The 19,429-nt window shown below is 44.2% G+C and overlaps 1 protein-coding gene across 1 annotated transcript in view; it reads left to right on the forward strand.

The window, feature by feature from the left end:
• The window catches only part of SLC15A4 (solute carrier family 15 member 4), a 43,600-nt gene extending 24,688 nt beyond the window's left edge, over positions 1-18,912 (forward strand). The window contains exons 6-8 of the mRNA XM_004458675.5: positions 12,736-12,891; positions 13,881-14,039; positions 17,896-18,912. Coding sequence (XP_004458732.2) covers positions 12,736-12,891; positions 13,881-14,039; positions 17,896-18,053 — 473 coding nt within the window. The 3' untranslated portion in view covers positions 18,054-18,912. The remainder of the gene's footprint in view (positions 1-12,735; positions 12,892-13,880; positions 14,040-17,895) is intronic.
• The last annotated feature ends 517 nt before the right edge of the window (positions 18,913-19,429 follow it).

Genomic DNA, 19,429 nt, shown 5'->3' on the forward strand with positions numbered 1-19,429 from the left:
CACGTCCTCACCAACACTTTTAGTTCTGTCCTTTTATTAATAGTGGCCATTTTGATAGGTGTGAAATGATGTCTCCTAGTTTTGATTTGCATTTCTGTAATCACTAGTGATGTTGAACATTTTTTCATGTGTCTTTTCACCATTTGTTTTTCTTTGGACAAATGTCTATTCAAGTCTTTGCCCATCTTTTAATTGAGTCATTTGTCTTTTTATTGTTGAATTATAGCATCTCTTTATATATCAGCGATATTAAACCCTTATCGGACATGTGATTTCCAAATATTTTCTCTCATTGAGTCGGCTGCCTGTAGACTAAGTCCTTTGAGGTGCAGAAGTGTTTAATTTTGAGGAGGTTCTATTTTTTCTTTTGTTTCTTGTGTCTTGGGTGTAAGAGCCAAGAAACCACCACCTAACACAAGATTTTAAAGATGTTGCTCTCCATTTTCTTCTAGTTGTTTAAGGTTCTGGCTTTTATATTTAGATCCTTTGGTCCATTTTGAGTTGATTCTTAGATAGGGAGTTGAGGTAGGAATCATCTTTCATGCTTTTGGTTATGGATATCCTGTTCTCCCAGCACCATTTGTTGAAGAGACTCTTTTGTCCCATTAACATGGACTTGGTAGGTTTGTTGAAAGGCAGTGGTTGGTCATAGATGGGAAGATTTATTTCTGGACTCTATCAGTTCTATTTCGCTGATACCGTAATGTTTTGACCACTCTAGCTTTGTAGTATGTTTAAAGGTCATATAGTGAAATTTTCCCACACTGCTTTTTAAAAAAATACTTTTGGCTATTTGGGTACAGTTTCCCTTCCAAATAAAACTGGTAATTGCCTTTCCTATTTCTGTGAAGTAGGCCGTTGGAATTTTGATTGGTATTTCATTGAATCTATCAATCAGTTTGGGTAGGATTGACGTCTTCACGATATTTAGTCTTCCAATCTGTGAACACAGAATGTCTTTCCATTTGTTCAGGTCTTCCCTGATTTTTTTTAGCACTGTTTTGTAGTTTTCTGCATGTAGATATTGTACCTCTTTGATTAAACTGATTCCCGTATTTGAGTCTTTACCTGTTTACCTCCTCAGATTGTTCAGTACTAATGTAGGGAAACATTACTGATTTTTGCAAGTTGTTCTTGTATCCTGCCACTTTGCTGAACCTGTTTATTAGTGCTAATAGCTTTTTTTGTTACTGTTTAGGGATTTCTTAAATACCGAATCATGGCATCTACAAATAGTGAAAGTTTTACTTCTTCTTTTCCAATTTGGATGCCTTTATTTTTTCTTGTCTGAGTGCTTTAGCTAGACTTAGCACAGTGTCGAATACCAGTGGTGACAGTGGGCATCCTGTCTTGTTCCTGATCTTAGAGGGAGAGCTCTCAGCCACTGCGTGCAGTGTTGGCTGTGGGTTTTCATAGATGTCCTTTATCATACTGAGGAATTTCCTTCTATTTCTGTCTTTCAAAGAGTTTTTATCAAGAAAGGTTGCTGGATTTTGTCACATGTCTTTTCTGCGTTGATTGGAGTAATCTTGTGGGTTTTTTTTTTCCTTCAGTTCGTTATGTGTATTACATTAATGATTTTCTTATGTTAATCCATCCTTGCATACCAGGAAAAAATCCCACTTGCTCTAGGTGTAGAATTCTTTTAATATGTTGTTGATTTCTATTTGCAAGGAAATTGTTGAGAATTTTTGCATATATGTTCATTAGAGCGATTGGTCTGTAATTTTCTTTTCTTGTATCTTTATCAGGGTTTGGTTTTAGGGTAATGTTGGCTTCATAAAATGTGTTGGGTAATTTTCCCTCATCTTCAGTTTCTTGGAAAAGTTCAACAGGATTGGTGTTAATTCTTCTCAAAATGCTTGGGTCGGATCTCTTTAGTGCCCTGCTGGCTCCCAAAGCACACAACAGTGTGGCGGCACCGGGCCTGGAAGTGCTCCTGGAACACAGCAGACCAAGTCTGTGAGCCAGAAGCTGAATTAGCCTTAGGCTACATCTCTTCTCTCCGCTTCCCTGGGGAAGTAAACCTGTGCGCGGCCCGCTCTGTCCGTAGCTGCCGGCCTCCTCTGTCCTCTGCCCCTGTCTCTTCTGAGTAGTGTCCAGCCTTCCCTGGTGTCCTATACCCTAAACATTTTTTTCCCCAAGTTGATTCTGCCTGTCCTTTAGCTGTATTTCTGGGAGACAAGTGAGTCCTGTGTCTCTCTAATCCACCGTCTTCCCAGAAGTCCAAAATTTTTTAACATTCATTTTTATTAGAGAAGCTGTCAGTTTACAAAAAATCTGCTTTGAACATCAGGGTACAAATGTCAGATTGCACCTTGCTTTCAGTTCATTTGAATATATTCCTAATAATGGGATTGCAGGGTCATATGGAAGTTCTATGTTCAGCTTTTTGAGGTACAGCCAAACAGTTTTCCGCAGAGGCTGCACTGTTCTACATTCCCACCAGCGGTAAAGGAGTGCTCCTATTTCTCCACATCATTTCTACCCCTTGTTGTTTTCTCTTTTTTTAAATAATGGCCATTCTATGAGGTGAGATGATGTCTCATGGTAGTTTTGATCTGCATTTCCTTAATAGCTAGTGATAGTGAACATTTCTTCCATGTGTTTTTGACCATTTGTATTTCCTCTTCGGAGAAATGTCTGTGCCTTTTGTTCATTTTTAATTGGATCGCTTCCTCTTTTATTGAGTTGTATGATCTCTTTATACAGCCTGGAAATCCAACCCTTATCGGATATGTGGTTTCCAAATATTTTCTACCATTGAGCGAGCTGTCTTCCTTTTCACCTTCTTGAGGAGGTCCCATTTATCCATGTTTACTTTCATTGCTTGTGCTTTTGTGTAAGGTTTAAGAAACCTCCACCTACCACTAGGTCTTGAAGATGTTCCCCTGTGTTTTATTCTAGGAGTTTTATGGTTCTAGGTCTTTGTTCCATTTCCAGTTAAATTTTTGTATAACGTGTGAGATAAGGGTCCTCTTCTCTTTCTTTTGGATATGAATATCCAGTTCTCCCAGCACTATGTGTTAGACTGTTCTGCCCCAGCTGGGTGGGCTTGACATCCTACTAAAAAAGCACTAGACCATAGATGTGAGGGTCTGCTTCTGAACCATCAGTTCATTTCCATTTGTCTTTCTGTCTGTCTTTATGCCAGTACCATGTTATTTTTGCCATGAAGCTAGGTAATATGATTTACTGGAACTGAGAGTCCTCCAACTTCACTCTTCCTTTTTAAGATATTACTGGTTATTCAGGGCCCCTTACCCTTCCAAATAAATTTGATAATTCAGTTTTCCATTTCTTTAAAAAAAGGCTGTTGAAATTTTGGCGAGGGGGGGCGGGGGAGGGATTGCATTGAATCTGTATATCAATTTGGGTAGAATTGAAATCTTAACAATATTTAGTCTTACAGTTTGTGAATAAAGAATGTCCTTCTGTTTATTTAGGTCTTTGCATTTTCTTTTAGGAGGAACTGGGAAATGAACCAGGGACCTCGTATATGTAAAGCAGGGACTCAACCACTGAGCTATGCCTGCTCCCATGTTTGTTTCTTTCAGCAATGCATTATAGTTTTCTGAATAAAAGTGCTTTATGTCAGTTAAGTTTATTCCTAAATATTTGATTCTTTTAGTCACTATTGTAAATGGAATTTTTTTCCTGTGTTCCTCCTCAGGTTGCTCATTACTTGTGTATAGAAACACCACTTATTTTTGTGTGTCATGTGTCCTGCCACTCTGCTGTACTCTCTTATTAGCACTAGTAGCTTTGTTGTAGATTTTTGGGGAATTTCTAGGTATAGGATCATGTATCACCTGCTAATAGCAAAACTTTTCCATTTCCTTTCCATTTTGAATGCCTTTTATTTCTTTTGCCTGATTGCTCTAGCTAGAACCTCTAGCACTATAATAAGTAACAGTGGTGACAGTGGGCTTCCTTGTGTTTTTCCAGATCTCAGCGGGAAAGTTTTCAGTTTTTCATCATTGAGTATGATTTTAGGTGTGGGTTTTTCATATATGCCCTTTCTCATGTTTAGAAAGTTTCCTTCAATTCCTATTTTTTGGACTACTTTGATAAAGAAAGGATGCTGCATTTTGTCAAATGCCTTTTCGGTGTCAATTGAGATGATTCTGTGGTTTTTCTTCTTTGATTTATTAATGTGGTATATTACGCTGACTTTCTTGTGTTGAACCATGCTTATATCTCTGGCATAAAGCCTACTTGATCATGACGAATAATTCTTTTAATGTGTTGTTGGATTTGATTAGCAAGTATTTTGTTGAGGATTTTTGTATTTATATTCTGTGTTTCTTTTTTCGTCATATCTTTATCTGGCCTTGGTATTAGGATGGTATTAGCCTCATAGAATGAGTTTGGTAACTTTCCTTCCTGTTCAGTTTTTTGGAAAAGCTTGAGTAAGATTGGTATTAAATTTTTGAATGCTTGGTAGAATTCACTTGTGAAGCCATCTGGGCCTTGGCTTTTCGTTTTGGGGAATTGTTTGACGACTGTTTCAATCTCTATGTTTTTTTTTTTTTTTTTTAAGTGACTCAGTCTCTATTTGTGATTTTGTTGAAGTCTTCCATTTCTTGTAGAGTCATTGTAGATTGTATGTTCCTAGGAACTTGTCCATTTCATATACATTGTCTACTTCGTTGGCATACATTTTTGTTCATAGTATCCTCTAATGGATCTCTTTTAATTCTGTGGTGTCAATAGTAATGTCCCATTTTCATTTCTGAATTTATTTATTTGCATCTTCTCTCTTTTTTTCTTTGTCAGTCTAGCTAAGGGTTTGTCGTTTTTGTTGATTTTCTCAAAGAACCATCTTTTGGTTTTATTTATTCTTTATATTTTGTCTCAGTTTTATTTATTTCTGCTCTGATCTTTATTCCTTCTACTTGTTTTGGGGATAGTTTACTATTCATTTTCTGGTTCCTCCAGCTGTGTAGTTAGATCACTGACTTTAGCTCTTTGTTCTTTTTTTGTTTTTGTTTTTTATAAAGGTTATTTATGTGAGGTAGGAGCTTAACAGATAACCAGGCCATAGAGCATGAGTTACTTCCCTTACCAAAGTCTATTTCCGCGTGTTGGAGCAGGATGGCTGCTGACGTCTGCCAGGGTGCAGGCTTCCTGGGTTCCTCCCTTCTAGGGTCTTGCTTCTCTCGGTTCAGGGTTCCTCTCTTCCCAGGGCTTGCTTCTGCCTGGACTCAGGGTTCCTCCCTTCCAGGGTCTTGCTTCTCTTTCTTCTGTAAGCTTACTTTCCGGGGCTCCAGCTTGTCTTCAGCATCAAACTCCAACATCAAAAATCCCCAACTCTGTCCTTTGCCATGCCTTTTATCTGTGAGTCCCCACCCACCAAGGGGTGGGGGGACTCAACATCCTAATGACATGACCCAATCAAAGCCCTCATCATAACTTAATCACACCTAGGTACAGACCAGATTACAAACATAATCTAGTATCTATTTTTGGAATTCATAAGCATATCAAACTGCTAGAGGTGTGAAGTCTTTCTTTTTGGAGTAATGAAATCGTTCTAAAATCTTTGAGAGGATGAATGTACAACAGTGTGATTATACTAAAAGCCATTGCTTGCACTTTGGATCGAATAGCCAGAAATAGCAGCTATATACATTGGGGGAAGCAAAGAGAGATTGAGAGATGAAGAATCTTCTTGTTTGTTTTTTTGTCTGTTTTTGGTTTAATACTATTATTTTTTTATTATCTCTTTTTTAAAGATACATAGATCACACAAAACATTATTATTACTGAAATAATGAAGATGCTGTAATAATGCTTGATGTGATGAACACACAACCGTGTGATTATACCAAATATTGTATACTTGATTGTATACTTTTTTAAAAAATTAAAGTTAATAGATCACAAGGAATGTTACATTAAAAAACATAAAAAACAGGAAACATAGAAGGTTCCCATATAACCCACTCCCCACCCCTACCACATCATTTTTGTAAATTGTATTTTTTTGAAGATATATACATCACACAAAAAAATGTTACACTGAAAAATATAAGAGGTTCCTGTATACCCCCACCCCACTCCTCGCACACCAACAACCTCCCTCATCGTGGCGGCCAACTCATCGCACTCGGAGAACACATTTTGGGGGTACCGCTGCTCTACACAGATAATAGCTTACCCTGTATTTCGCACTCTGCCCCAGTACATTCAGTGGGTTATGGCAGGATATATAAGGTCCAGCATCTGACCTGCAATATCATTAAGGAAAACTCAAAGTCCCAAAAATGCCCCCACATCACATCTCTTCTACCTTTTCCCTGCCCTCAGCAACTACTGTGGCCACTTGGTCCACCTTGATGCTAAAATTTCTTCTATTACTCATCACAATAGTTTTATAGTAGAATATTAGTAAATCCATTCTAGTCCATAAATGTGAGCATTGAAAGCTATAAATTTCCCTCTTAGCACTGCCTTCGCTGCATTATATAGGTTTTGGTATGTTGTATTCTCATTTCCATTTGTCTTGGGATATTTATTGATTTCTCTTGCAATTTCTTCTTTGACTCACTGATTGCTTAGGAGTGTTTATTGTTTAGACTCAATATATATTAGCAAAATTTTCCCTTTCTCGCCTGCTATTGATTTCCAACTTCATTCCATTATGATCTCAGAAGGTGCTTTGTATAATTTTGATCTTGTTAAATTTATTGAGATGTGCTTTGTGACCCAACATATGAGCGCTTGAGAAGAATGTGTATCTTGCTGTTCTGGGGTACAGTGTTCTGTGTATGTCTATTAGGTTTAGTCCATTTCTCATGTTCTTCGTTATCAAGTTATTCTTTATTGATCCTCTGTCCTGATGTTCTACCCAGTGACGAGAGTGCTGTATTGAAGTCGCCACCTTTTTTTGTTCAGGTGTCTACTTCTCCCTTCAGTTTTACCAGTATATTCCTCATGTAATTTGGAGCATTCTGGTTAGGTGCATATACATTTACAATTGTTATTTCTTCCTGATGAATTACCCCTTTTATTAATATATAATGTCCTTCCTTGTCTCTAGTAACAGATTTGCCCTTTCTTATTTAGTTTTGATTTTTTTAGGTTCTGGGGCCAGGCATTGAACCTGGGACCTTGTATGCAGGAAGCCTGTACTACTTAATCAAAGAGCCACATCAGCTCCCCTGATTTGGCTTTTTTCATCTGTGTGCTTGTTGGTTTTTTGTTTGTTTTTAGGAGGCACTGGGGACCACACTCAGGACCTAGTATGCAGGAAGCCAGTACACAACCACTGAGCCACCTCAGCTCCCCTGATCTGGCTTTTTCGTCTGTCTGCATCTTGTTTGTTTTGCTTTTGTTTTTAGGAGGCACTGGGAACTGAACCAGGACCTCCCATGTGGGAAGCGGGTGCTCAACCACTTGAGTCACCGCCACTCCCAAGAGATTTGCTTTTTTTTTTTTTTAAGACTTATTTATTTCTTAACCCTCTGTCCATTATCTGTTCTCTGTGTCTCTTCACTGTGTGTTCTTCTTTGTCTGCTTGTATTCTCATTAGGTGACTCTGGGAACCAATCCTGGGACCTTCCAGAGTGGGAGAGAGGCGATAATTCTCTTGCACCACCTCAGCTCCCTGGTCTGCTGCGTCTCTTACTGTCTCTCCTCTGTTTGTTTTTTGTTGCATCATCTTGCTGTGTTAGCTCTCCACATTGGCTGGCACTCCTGTGCGGGGCAGCTCTCTGTGTGGGTCAGCTTGCCACAGGGGCCAGCTTGCCTTCACCAGGAGGCCCTGGGTATTGAGCCCTGGACCTCCTATATGGTAGGTGGAAGTTCTATCTATTGAGCCATATCCGCTTCCCTCCAGTGTATCTTCTTTTTCCCAGTGTATTTTTAATTTCATTTATTGTGCGTTTCATACCCATAAGGTCTGCTGATTTTCTGTTTATGCCTTCAAGTTCTTCTTTGTGCCCACCATTCTTCTCTTTTTTTTTAAAGATTTACTTTTTATTTCTCTCCCCTTCCCTGCTCTGCCCCCCCCTCCCCCCCCCCGCAGTTGTCTGCTCTCTGTGTCCATTTGCTGCGTTCTTCTGTGTCTGCTTGTATTCTTGTAAGTGGCACCGGGAATCTGTGTCTCTTTTTGTTGTGTCATCTTGCTGTGTCAGCAATCCGTGTGTGCAGCACCACCCCTGGGCAGGCTGTGCTTTCTTTATGCTGGGTGGCTCTCCTTATGGGCGCACTCCTTGCGCGTGGGGCTCCCCTACGCGGGGGACACCCTTGTGTGGCACGGCACTCCTTGCGTGCATCAGCACTGCGTGTGGTCTAGCTCACCACACGGGTCAGGAGGCCCTGGGTTTGAACCATGGGCCTCCCGTGTGGTAGGCGGATGCTCTGTCCATTGAGCCACGTCCACTTCCCGCCACTGTCTTCTTGATGTCCTTAATCTCTTCAGCCAGCTCACTGAGTTTATTAAGGAGGTTTGTTTGAACAGCTATCATTAGTTGTTTCAATTCCTTTATGTCAACTGGAGTTCCTTTGACTGGGCCATATCTGCCTGTGTCTTGGTATGGATTTTATTTTTTCGTTGGTGTCTCAGCATGTTATTTACTAGATATATTTATTCTTGGAACTTCTCTATCTCTTTAGTTTAGGGCTTTCCGTTTGATTGGCTTTGTGCTAAGCCCATCGATAATTTTGTTCATTTTAATTTGGAACTTAAAAGTGGCTCGTGATTAGCCAATCTGAATTTTTTCTGGCTCTTTTTCATCCTCATTTGCTGGCTGCGTAGCAGGAGCGTACAATGTGGTTGGTATTGTAAGCTGTAGAGGCCAAAGCTGCCCTCGTCGCCCCAGGAACCGATGATGCTTCTCCCCCCTTTCTCCCCTGCCCAAGGTGGGGACGTAGCTGCAGCCTGTGCAGTAATTCAAGCCGTGCAGGCCAAGACGTCTAGTTGCCCAGGAGACTGATGAAGCTTCCTGCCCCCTCCTCCCCCACCTGCGGTGGATGGAGCCGCAGGTGTGGGCGGCAGACTAAGCCTTGCGGGTCAGAATTAACCCCAGTTGCCCAGATAGACTGACCAATTACCGCCCTTTCCTCCCCTGCTCAGGGCTGGGATGGAGCCACAGGTGTGCGCAGCGTCTTGTCCATGCGGCACCTTGTTACCTGTTCACCCTTCAGTCTTCACAGAGTCTAGCTTTCCTTGGATATAAGAACACGAAGCAGATCCAGTCCAAAAACCCACTTCTCTGCTATAACTATGTCAGTAGCCAGTGGTGCTTTTCTTCCTATGCTGTTAGATCTGTTTATTGGCACCACAGAATCCTCTGTCCCCGCGTACTGAGCGTGTCTTGGCGCTCTCTGCTTTCCCCTGAAGAACGGCCCAGCTTGAGTTTTTCCCCCACAGGTTTGGTGGGCTCTCCTCCCAGGCCTGAGCTTCGCTGGACTGCAGCGGGCCCGGGGCAGGGCGGAGGCAGGTGGGCCTCGGCGTGCGGCTTCGCCCCTGCCGGGCGCTTGGTGCTGCCCCTGCCCCCCACAGAGAAGCCCGTGCTGCCCCCACGGCGCCCTGCAGCAGCAAAAGGGAGTGCCCCCCACCTTGTGGCTCGGACGGGCGGACCCGATCGCCGCCTCGCCTCTGGGCAGAGGCCGCGAGTCACTGGAGGAAAGGCCCGCAGCTGCCGGGAGGCGCCCTTCCCGCGGACCCTCGGTCCCCCGGCTGGGCACGTCAGTGGAGAGCAGGTTGGGGTGCAGAGTCCAGGGTCTGTCTTCTCACCACTCAGCTAGTCACAGCCTGGTCCGTCCTTATGCTCGCGCTTTAAAAGGAGTATCTTTTTTAAATTTATTTTTACTGATGAACAACTATTGAAGCCCTGCTACTAACCATGGTCCGTAGATTACATTATGGTTTACACTTTGCACTGCACGATTTTATAGGTTTTGACAAACTATGTAATGGCCTGTATCCATCATTGCAATAGCACGCAGAACAATTCCAGTGTCCCCAAAATGCTCCATGTTCCGCCTGTTCTTCCTTCTTCTACTCAGAACCTCCGGCAGCCTCTGTCTTTTTATCAGTGTTACTGCTACAATGATAAGTCTGCTTTGGCCATGGTTGCATTCCCCCCTTATGTTTGTTCATTCCTTAATCTTGAGGATTTTGGGAAGGTGATGCCAGCTGTGCTTCAGATGGGAAGGGGGCTTAGACCGTGTGGGGCAGATGGGGGGAACTGTTTTGCTTGCAGTTGTACATAAACTTTTTTGGGGGGTGGGAGGTAGGGGTTGTGTATCATCATTTTCTTAGTTGTACTGGGTGAATCTGATGAACTGGAGAGCAGCTGTTGGCCGGAACTCTGCTGAGACTCAGGGCTCAAACAGCAGGTGAACAGACCAAAGATTTAAGTCTCTGGGAGGTATATTTAACAGCTGTAGTGCTAATTACAAGTTCAAATAAGAGGGGTAGAAGAAGCTTGTGTTAGGAAATTATAAATGAGCCTAACTCTGTTAGGTTGGGGAATAGATTCTCATATAGTCTAAGGTGAGGCCCACCGACGGGGTGCTGATATCCTGGGGTTTCGTGTCTTGCCTGTGGCGTCCAGCTTTCTCTGGGCCCCTTGGGAACACCGCTGTTTGAGGCTTTGTTTACTGTGGCAGTCAGTGAGATCTGCCTGAGACATGCCTGAGAGTAACTACTGAGATGACCTCCTAAATCACTTTAAAATCTCTTTCCCATAAAAACTCTTTCGTATTTGATGTTTCCCCCTTTTGGTCAAAGTCTTTTTCCACATGCTTCACCAGTTGGTGCCTGGTCATAATCCCTCGGTACCGGGGAGGCTCATTCCCAGGAACGGCCCGTGCCTGGGAGAAGGCAGTGCGTTTATATGCTGAGTTTGTCTTAGAGGCCACATTTGAGCAACAAGGAGGCTTTCAGGAGGTAACTATTAGGCAATAGTTATTATTAGGCTAGGTTTCAATTTTACAAAAATTGGTTCATAAGTACAAGCTTTAATATGGAGGCCTTGGCATGTCAGTCTGTTTTCCTTTATTAGGCACTGCCTATGTACTTAAGAGATTCTTGCCACTTGATTAGAGAATGTAGCAGGACCCCCATGATGGGAGTTTAATATTTTGTTGGTTATTGTGTGGCTCTCCACCCACTGAAATAACATCCCTTGACCACATATTTCTAGAGACATCCCCTCAGCACCGCCACCCTACACAGCGACCCTCCCCAGCCACAGTTGCCAAAAGAACACTCCCAGAATGTGTTCTCAACCACAGACTCCACCCCCCCAGAGCTCACCTGTTCCTTCCTCCAGCCCTCCCCCAGGTCTAAGGATAGCCCCCCGCCAGCCCCCTCACACTCACATTCCAGCATCGCTGACCCCATTCACATGGCTGTTCCCCTGTCACCCCTCCACTGCCAGCCCCCCGTCCACCTTATCGTATATTAAGAGGAACAGTTTAGTAGACATGCTCTGTTACCTTTTTACCCAGATGCTGGCCCTTCATTCTCACGTTTTAAAATAAATATATTTTTTTGTTTCTCACATTAAACATTAGGTCCTTTAATTACAATAAGAACGCCTTGAAAACAAATCTAGGGAAGTGGATGTGGCTCAACCAGTTGGGCACCCGCCTACCACAGGGGAAGTCCTGGGTTTGGGTCTTGGTACTTCCTAACAGAAGACGAGCAGATGCCACAAGCCAGCAGATGCCGCAGCCTGTGGGGAGAGCATGTGGCTCAGGCTGTTGGGCCCTCGCCTCTCATGCGGGAGGCCCCGGGTTCGGTTTCCTGTGCCTCCTAGAGAAGGCGAGCAATGAGCAGACATATGAGAGAACCATTGGGGGGAGGGGGAGGATAATTAAATGAAAATCTTAAAATAAAACCCTTGGGGAGCAGATGTAGCTCAGGTGGTTGAGCACCTGCTTCCCACATATACGTCCCAGGTTCAATCCCCAGTACCTCCTAAAAACAAAACGAAAAAACCAACTCTTATTGGGGAGTAGGTGTGACTCAGTGGTTGAGTGCCTGCTTCCTGTGTGCGAGGTCCTGGGTTCAGTCCCTGTTACTACCTTAAAAAATTTTTTCTTGGCCTTTTCACATAAGGATTTGGTTCTGCGCATCATTGCCTGAAGCCTTCGCTTTGGTGTGGAAGCTTTTGGTTTTGTAAAAGCCAGCTGCTTCTGCTCCTGCTTCCTCCCGAGGGCCTACAGTGCAAGCCACGGTGGTGGGTGGGGTCCATTTCCTGGGCTCTGTTGCACAGAGCAAGCCGCCCCTCCTGCAGGCGGTGCTCCTCTGCTGACAATCCCACTTGTGGTCGCAGTAAGCGAGCCTCGGGACCCACTGACCTGTCCCATGCTGGGAAAAGCGCCTCAGGTTGTGTGCCAGGTGGTGGGTAAAACAGCACTGTTAATCTTCATCCTCAGGCTAATTAGCTTTCTCCCTAGCTCCCTTTTACTTAAAAGGAGTATGCTTGACGAGTAAATTAAACTTACTGAGCATCTGTTTTAAGGAAGGCACTGTAAAAAGCCCAAAGGAAAGAAACTGGAGGTCTTGACTTGTTAGTAATCTACTTTGGAAGTCAAAAGCCGGGAGATTCCGTAGATGTGGGGATTCTGGGGCAGCTATGTAACTGGGCATTATGCATCTACGCATTTTTTAGAATAATCAATAAACATCTGTGTAGCAAACATCTAGTTTTTTTTGGTTTAATTGAAGATGTAAAAATAAATGCTAACTTGCCTCTGTGTTACAAATTCTAGGAATTTTGGAAAGCAAAAGGCTGGACCTCGTTAAAGAGAAAACCATCAATCAGACCATCGGGAATGTCATTTATCACGCTGCTGATCTGCCGATCTGGTGGCAGGTTCCCCAGTATGTGCTCATCGGGGTCAGCGAGATATTTGCAAGCATAGCAGGTAAGCTTCCTTCAGTGTCAGCAGACCAGAGTCTAGTCCCAGGAAAAGAAGTGCCATCCTTACGTTACGATGCGAATAGCGTGGTGTGTTTGCAGTTCTTAGCTGGGCGTTGTGGTTGGGAATATGTGTCCTGCATTAAGTAGGAATATGGTGGCTAGAGTTCACCTTTCTTGGTGTAGAACAATATTCCCCCAAATAGTTTCATGAAAATCCACCGTGAAAACCCTCTTCCTGCCCAAAGCCCTGTGCTGTTGGGTGGTGGTGCCCAAGCCTGAGGCTCTAGCTTGCAGCCCAGCATGTGGCGTTCTCAGTTTAGGTTTCTATACAGAATCAAATCTCACTTGACAGGCGTGTTCCCTGTCGCTGAGATTCCCAGGAGGTGTGGACAGTCTGCTTCTGGGTGTGGGGATGAGGGGCGAGGGAGGAGGGATGAGCGACATCCAGCAGCTGGGGCAGGGTGTCCGGGTAGGGGTGCCTTTCCTTCTCCACCTCTCGGGAACTCAGAATTGGCTGATGAATTTGTGAAGGGAATTGATCACAACAGAAGGTGTTTCATTTAGAATACATTCCAAACCTTTGTGCTAGTTATTAGACAAAGTGGAACTTATAGATGCAGCTGTGGGAATTGTTTTTCTAAGCACTGCCTGTAACAGAGAACTCTTACAGGGACGCCCCATTTTAGTGCATGTACTTTGTAAATTCCTGTGACTGGGGACTATAAGAATATTTTGCTGCTTTAACTTTTTTCTTTCCGGAAGGAATAAAAAGCTCTAAGATCCAGCAGATCAGACGTTTCCTGTAGGTTTGGAGGCGTTCAGTTCTGCCTGTCAGGACTGTCCTCTGCGAGGAGAGCGCGCCTGGTTGGTGGCTGGTCTCTGCGCCTGTGCGGGTGCTGCCGTCGGGAAGGGAGCGTGCCTGCAGAAAGCCCCTCCCCGGCAGCGCCTGGCATCGGGGGCGCCCTCTGAAACGCCCTCCTCTCCTTGCGATAGGTCTGGAATTTGCGTACTCGGCCGCCCCCAGGTCCATGCAGAGCGCCATCATGGGCCTCTTCTTCTTCTTCTCGGGCATCGGCTCCTTCGTGGGCTCCGGGCTCTTGGCCCTGGTGTCCGTCAGAGCCATCGGCTGGATGAGCAGCCACACGGACTTCGGTAAGAGCCAGGCCGGTGGCGGGAGGGCGAGGGGAGCCCTGAGCGTGTCTGTGGAGGGAGCCGCTCGCCCCCCGACCGTCTGCGGCCCCTTACTTTGCTCCACCTTCCCCGGCCAGGAGCCCCCTCACCCCGGGGCCCGGCAGGCCCGGCCCACCGGGAGCCTCTGGGCACTGGCCCTTGAGCGCTGCCTCTCCACCGCCATGCCTGCAAGTGACACCCACCTCACAGGCTTCCCCTTCCCTAAACCTGTTCCTAATGGTGCCTTTTAATTTCCTGGTATTGAAAATAACGGGATAGAATACAGGTGGCTTTTTTTTTTTAATGAAATTAAACGAAATATTACTTGTGATCCCCCACAATGGCATTTTAACAACTAGGACCAGTAGGTGGCATCTTGGGTGTTGAACTGAATCACTTGCAAAAGATTGAGGTTTTGTTGTCTCAAGAAATATGGTAGGTGTTTGTTTTTTTTTTAAATCAATCTTATTGATCTGTATTAATAAAGCATAAAACCCATCCAAAGTGTGCCATCATGGTATTAGTATAATTGCATAGTTGTGCTTTCAATTCAGTCATTATTAGAGCATTTTCATTATTTCAATAATAAAAATGAAAAAACAGGCAATGCTTTACCCTTTGATGGTCCCCTCTCAGTCTCCCTCTGCTTCCCCTGCCATACCTAGCTGCCATTCTGTTTCTGTCTCTCTAGTTTATTTGTATTTTTATTTTGGATAGATGGAGTCAAGCAATATGTAGTACTTTTTGGTCTAGTTTCTCCAGTATATTTCCTTTTTTTTTCCTTTACCCTTAATGGAAGAATATTAATATATTACTCTACTGTCCAGATTTTGCTTTGGTTGTATTTTTGCCTGATGTTAACTTCTTGATATTAAAGTACATTTGTTCACACATTTACAGACAGCCTTTTTACCAGTCCTGCACAGATGAACCTTCAGCTTCCGTTCTTTATCCTCCTCCTTAGGTTCTAGTGACCTGTATTCTAGTTATTAACACTGTGACTGTACACAGTATATTTAGTTCATAACAGCACAGTCATACAGTATTTGTCCTCTTGTGCCTGGCTTGCTTCACTCAACGTAATGTCCTCCAGGTTCATCCATGTTGTCATGCTTCACGACTTCATTTTTTCTTACAGTTGCATAATATTCCATCCTGGGTATACGCCACGGTTTCTTTATCCGTTCATCAGCTTGATGGACACCTGGGTTGTTTCTTGAATAGTACCGCTGTGAACATGGGTGTGTAGATGTCTGTCTGTGTCTCTGCTCTCAGTTCTTCTGGGTACATACCAGTGGTGGTATTGCAGGGTCATGTGGCAAGTCTCTATGTAACTTCTTGAGGAACCGCCCAGCAGTCCCCGCCATGGCCGTGCCATTCTGCACTCACCAGCGGTGGCTGAGCGTCCTTCCCTCCACAGCCTCGCCAGCACCTGCAGTTTTCCGTCTTTTTAGTAGTAAGCATGAAATGATATCTCATTGTAGCATTCTCATTGTAGCTTTGATTTGTGTTTCCCTAATCACTAGTGATGTTGAACATGTTTTCATGTCTTTTCACAATTTGCATTTCTTCATCGGACAAAGGTCTATTCAAGACTTTTGTCCGTTTTTCGATTGGGTCTTTTTTTTTTATTGTTGAGTTGTAACATCTCTTTATACATCATGAATATTAAACCCTTATCAGATATGTGATTTCCAAATATTTTCTCCCATTGAGTCGGCTGCCTTTTCACCCTTTTGACAAAGTCTTTTGAGGTGCAGAAATGTTCACTTTTGAGGAGGTCCTGTTTATTTTTTTTAGTTTTGTTGCACATGCTTTGGGTGATCCAAGAAACCATCGCAAGGTCTTTAAGACGTTTTCCCTACATTTTCTTCTAGTTTATGGTCTTGACTTTTATATATAGGTCTTTGATCCATTTTGCCTTGATTCTTATATAAGGAGTGAGATTGGGGTCCTCTTTCACTCTTGGCTATGGACATCCAGCTCTCCCAGCCCCATTTGTTAAAGAGACTGTTTTGTCCCAGTAATGTGGACGTAGGTTTGCCAAGAACCAGTGGCTGTAGAGGGGAAGGCTTATTTCTGGACCTCAGTTCTTTTCTGTTGATTGGGGTGTCTTTATGCTATGCTGTTTTGATCACTGTAGCTTTGTAATATGCTGTAAAGTTAGGAAGTCCATGAGTCCTCTGGCTTTGTGCTGCCTTTGCATGATGTTTTTGGCTATCCGGGTTCCCTTCCTAAGTAAATTTGATAATTGACATTAACTTTGACTTTTCCATGTCTAGAAAGTAGGCTCTTGGAATTTTGATTGGAATTGTGTTGAATGTATAAATCAACTTAAAAGTTTTCTATATACAAGTTTTAAGTTTATTTCTAGATGTTTGTATTTTAGTTGCTATTGTAGATAAAACTTTTTTGGATTTCCTCCTCATATGCTCATTTCTCATATATAGAAACACCGATTCTTGCATGTTGGTCTTATATCCTGCTACTTTGCTGAACTCGTTTATTAACTCTGGTAGCTTTGTCATAGACGTTTTGCAATTTTCTAAGTATAGGGTCATGTCATATGCTAGCTTGATGTGTTTTTAACCCAGATGAAAATACAGAACTTTTCCATCTTAATAACTGAGATATACAGTGTCTGGCCTCTGTCTATTGATTAGTTTGTCTTTTCTTGACCTTTGCAGGAGCGAGTGCCCTGGAATGTGCTCTGTGTTGGTGACAGCTGTCCTCAGTGTTCTTTAATTTGCATCCATTGTGTTGACACATGGCACTTTATCCCCTTGTCAGTTGAAGGACACTCTGGTTTCCAGATTGGGGTTATGAATAAAGCTGGTATGGCTGTTTAGTGCTCTAATGGGAAAATGTGCTCTCAGCGCCCCAAGAGCATGTTTTATCAGACATATTTAATAAGCGCCAGTGTTTACCATCTTCACATGCTGTTATCCTTGTGGCCGGGAGGCGGCCCAGGAAAGCACAGTGTGGTTACCCTCTGTGCGGGATGTGCTTCTGAATACCACCGCCTGGCATTAGCCTCGCCGCGTCTCCATCACGCAGCCCGCCACCTTAGGTAGCTCAGCTGTGCACAGACGTCATGGGTGCTTTGATGACTTGCCTTGTCGCAGTAGCACTGTGAGCGGGGAGCAGGTGCCCGGGCCTGGCTGGTAGTCAGTGTGGAGTCCTTACGTTCCACTGTTTATCGACTAAATAGAGACTCAGCTGAGTAGAAATCAGTGCCGCTTCTACTGCCTGGAGCAGAGTTAAAACAAGGGCTGCTGGCTTTTTTGTGGCCTCTGCAGGTTTAGAATCTAGCTGTGCTCAGAACTGGAATCTGCCTATCTGAATCTGCTAATCAGCAGCTGTAGTGGGTGCCTGGCTGCGTGTGCTGCCGTCGTGCCCCCCACGCCCACCTTTTGTGAAGGGACCTTCTGTTCCCAGCCAGAGCGTGGCTCACGCCCCTCAGGGAGCGACCTGCTCCTGAATCGTCACTGCGCCTTCCGCTCTTCCCTGGATGGCATGTGACGCTCTTCTGGTCTCTGGAGCCCCCCAAACAGCTGACGTAGCGGGGGCTGCTGTGTTGCTAGTTCTCCCCTCCAGTACTCTGGTTGAGGAGAGAGGATGTGACGCAGGCGCAGGTGCAGCCGGCTTCAGGATGGCTTTTGTAAAGGTTCTGAAAACAAAATACTTGCATATCTTGAATTATAGAAATGATTATTTTCTTTTCTTATGGCCACATTTAAAAGTCAACCTGACTTTAGCAGACACCAAGTTAAACTGTGAAATCTGTTAAAATGGCTCTCTAAGGGCAGCTTACACCTTTTCCTTTTGTTTCCTTTAGGTAATATTAACGGCTGCTATTTGAACTATTACTTTTTTCTTCTGGCTGCTATTCAAGGAGCTACACTCCTGCTTTTCCTCATTGTTTCTGTGAAATATGACCGCCAGCGGTCAAGAGCAAACGGAGCGCCTGCCGGTGGGAGGACTGGACACCTCTGAAGCCGGGGGACGGTTGGTTAGACTGTGACAGCGATCAATTGGTGGCGTCAGTGCACTGAGACGAGGCAAGGATTTAAGTTGCCGTGAGACTTTTGGCTTTCTTAAAACTTGCATGTTACCTGAATTAGTTCCTGCCTTTCTTCTTAGCAAATAAACTAGGAAAGTGCCTTCCTGCTGCTTACTGCTAGGAGGCAGCACTGCGCCCTCTGAGCAGGGCTGACGTGAGTGCGCTCTCCTCGTCGTCGGAACCCTCTGCCCCTCCTGGAGCTGCTTCCTCTTTAAGAGAAGATCCACAACTGGGGGATACTGCACACACAATGGTTGGCATACCAGTTATTTAAACAAATCTCATTCCTACAAACCATATCTTTTTTTAAGTTAACATCTGCCCATGCTAAGGAATGAGATAAAAATAATGGACAAATGCTATAAAGAGTAACTATAAAGATTATGTTATGCCTTCCTTCATAAGCCACAAACCTTGCCAGTTGTTTTTGGTATAAGGTGGTAGTAAATATTTTATTTGCTGCTGCAAATTTTTTTTTTAAACAAAAGTAAAAGCATGTGACTCATGGCCTATCTCAAGCTACAAAACAACCTACAGGGTGTTGTAAACCCTACAAATAGTAAGTGTTTAAGTTAAAAGTATCTTTCTATTTTTGGGTCTGGCTGAGACTAAAGACTGATGACCGTGGGGGGTAGAAGGAGAACATTTTGGTAGAAGTAGCTCCTGTAATTGAAAGTGTTAACTATGAACTTGAACTATGTGACTAGTCATCAAATTTTGTAATATTTTACATATATGGAGGTTCCAGTTTTATTAAACTATTCAGTATTTTTGGTGTAACTTAAACACTTATTAACTAGTCCTCTACTTATTGGACATCTTGTGTAGCAGGAGGCCCCTTTCCAAGAGCCGGGCAAAGATTCCCTTGTCAGAGCGGGGTCCCCGCAGAGCAGAGTCTGTCATCTGCTTCCGGTCCTGACCGAGCGCAGCCCCGCCCTCCCACAGCCGGCGGTGACCTGGTGACCACAGCCTCTCCGGGGCCTGAGGGAGGGCAGCCCACACCCCAGCTCCGTCGTACTTGGGCCGTTTTCCTCCAGTCCCTCCCTTTTCGTCCTGGCTGGCCGCACTTCCATCCTGTACAGATCAGGGTCCCCTCGCTTGCCGTCTTCCTGGTACTGCATTTCCACTCCTGACAGCGCTCTCCTCTGGGGACGCGCTTCCCGGAAGCTCGGAATTTCCCAGACCATCGGTTCTTTGTGGCCCAGAGTTCAGTCCTCGGCTTCTCCCTCGCCCTTGCTGCCGTCAGCTCAAGGAGAAGCCAGGCGGTGCTTCCCGGGCCGAGCGTGGAAACGCGGCTGAGTGTCCTGGC

The sequence above is a fragment of the Dasypus novemcinctus genome, chromosome 19 (assembly GCF_030445035.2).
Source record: "Dasypus novemcinctus isolate mDasNov1 chromosome 19, mDasNov1.1.hap2, whole genome shotgun sequence".
Taxonomy (NCBI): domain Eukaryota; kingdom Metazoa; phylum Chordata; class Mammalia; order Cingulata; family Dasypodidae; genus Dasypus; species Dasypus novemcinctus.